We start from the raw sequence: 2,322 nt of genomic DNA on the forward strand, positions 1-2,322 counted from the left end.
GTTGTTGTTGTTTTTCTTTGTTTTCCTTTCTTTCTTTTCTCACTCTCTATCTATCTCTCCCTCTTTTTATATATATATCTCTCTCTCTTTCTCTTTATCCATCTCTCTTTATTCATCTCTGTATCGGTCCCTCTGTTTCTTACTCTTTGTCCCTGTTTCTGTCTCTGTCTTTCTTTCTACATTTTTTTCTCTCTCTCTTTATATCTTTATCCATCTATCCATCTATCCATCTATTCATCTATCCACCTATCTATATACCTATCTATCTATCTATCTATCTATTTGTCTATCTATCTATCAATCTATCAATCTATCTATCTATCTATCTATCTCTTTCTCTCTCTTTCTCTTCGTCTTCTCCGTTTAATTGATACCAAAGATTAGTGGCAAATTTCGCTGGTACATTGCCTTTCTTATAGGATTTCTCAGAGTTTTGTATGGTTTTAGGTAGATAGAAAGAGATAGGTAGATAGATGGATAGCGAAAGATAGATAGGTAGAAGAGAGATAGAGACATAGATAGAGATAGACAAAGAGAGAGATGAAAAGATACAAAGATAGAGAGATAGATAGAGAAATAGAAAGAGATAGAAAGAATGAAAGAAAGAGAGAGATAGATAGATAGATAGAGAGAGAAAGTGATAGACGGAGAGAGAACGATCTCTCTTATTTTTCCCCCTTATTTCTTTCCTTTCTTAATAAAGAAGCAGGCACAGACAAAGCAGCAGTGAGTAGAGCCTTGGTTGTTTCGCTTGACCGCCGTGCTGCATTGCCGCGGGATATTCTCCTGAAACAGAGGACAACACTTAAATTTTCTGAAAATGTCTGGCTCTTCAGAGAGACAGAGAAAGAGACAAAGAGAGATACAGAGAAAGAGAGAAAAAGATAGATATAGAAAGCTACCGTTCATCTTCCTCTCTCTCTTTCTCTCTCTCTATCTCTCTCTCTCTCTCTCTCTCTCTCTCTTTCTCTCTGTTTCTCTTTTCTTATTTTCTCTTTTTCTCCTCTCATTTTTCTCTTACTTTAACTTAAGAAGATCATTTTATCACACGAAGAAAGTGCATTCTATTTCTTATATCCATTCTTTTCATTTTCCTTTCTTCCTTCCTTCCTTCCTTCCTATAGTTTCTTCCCTTTTGTTCGTTCGTGTCGAGCAAGTATTACTAAGAGTTATTTTCAAGAAGTAAGATCGAGTAGCGCGATAAAAAAAAAAAAAAAAAGGAAGAATAAAGAAGAAAAAGAAAAGAAAAGAATTTTAAAGACATAATAACTACACTCGAATGAGAAAACGTGCGAGGAGGAAGGAGATGGGGTACATTCGATTACGAGGATAAGGATACTAAGATCTATTCTACTCACCATTGAGTACGTGAACGGTAATCGACTTTGGTTGAGCGTTGCTGGGATTACACGTATAACGTCCGGAGTCAGACGGTTTGGCTTCCTGAACGAGGAGGAAACTCGTCGTACTGTCGCCCTTCTCCGTGACCACGGACACGCCACCTCTGGTCGAGTCGTAGCTAATTATCTGGAACAAAGATCGACCAACTTGAAAATTTCACTGAAATTAGAAATACTACTAAATAGAAAGGAATAATTATCGAGCTTTTCGATTATCTCATCGATTATTTCATCGTCATCGTTATCGAAATTTACGTCGTCGTATGTATCATCTTTTCTTTTTCATTTCGTTTTTCCTTTCTTCTTTTTTTTTTGTCGTTTGATTTTATTGTTTTATTATCTTTTCTTTATTTTCTTTTTTCTCTTTCCTTCTTATCGATCGAGGATTTATTATCAAAGTATATTGTTAGCTGTATACTTATTATGATCATGCTTCATCGATCTTTTTATGTTAAAAAAAAAAAGTCACTTTTTTACCTTTACGAGGATCGTTGAGCAAAATGGAAAGCAAATTTTTATAGTTAGAAGGGAATTTTGTATTCGTAAATAATGGAACAGGAATTAATGACGATTAGGAACGGGCATAGTATCGATTACGAAATGACAGAGATTACGAAATTAATTGATTTCTATATTTGGAGTTTATAATTCTGTCGATATTGTAAAGATTATGAAATTAATTGATTTCTATAATTTTAAGTTAATAATTCTGTCGATATGGCAAAGATTATGAAACAAATTGATTTCTATAATTTTAAGTTAATAATTCTATCGATATGGCAAAGATTATGAAACAAATTGATTTCTATAATTTTAAGTTAATAATTCTATCGATAATTATCCGAAAGTTAATTAGCACGATTACCTTTATTTATTTATCGTTTGAATAAATAGACACACACACACACACACACACACACAC

The 2,322-nt window shown here is 33.6% G+C and overlaps 1 protein-coding gene across 2 annotated transcripts in view; it reads right to left on the reverse strand.

Moving 5' to 3' along the window:
- Nucleotides 1–674: 674 nt before the first annotated feature.
- The window catches only part of LOC122627246 (zwei Ig domain protein zig-8-like), a 304,977-nt gene continuing 303,329 nt past the window's right edge, over nt 675–2,322 (reverse strand). The window contains exons 6-7 of one of the 2 annotated variants that reach the window (XM_043808251.1): nt 1,359–1,527; nt 675–783 (exon numbers count right to left, since the gene is read on the reverse strand). In XM_043808251.1, the coding sequence (XP_043664186.1) occupies nt 695–783; nt 1,359–1,527 (258 nt within the window). In that variant the 3' untranslated portion in view covers nt 675–694. Of the gene's footprint in view, nt 787–1,358; nt 1,528–2,322 lie in introns of both variants that reach the window. The other variant, XM_043808250.1, reaches the window with a different exon arrangement.

The sequence above is a fragment of the Vespula pensylvanica genome, chromosome 2 (genome assembly GCF_014466175.1).
Source record: "Vespula pensylvanica isolate Volc-1 chromosome 2, ASM1446617v1, whole genome shotgun sequence".
In the NCBI taxonomy this organism is placed as follows: domain Eukaryota; kingdom Metazoa; phylum Arthropoda; class Insecta; order Hymenoptera; family Vespidae; genus Vespula; species Vespula pensylvanica.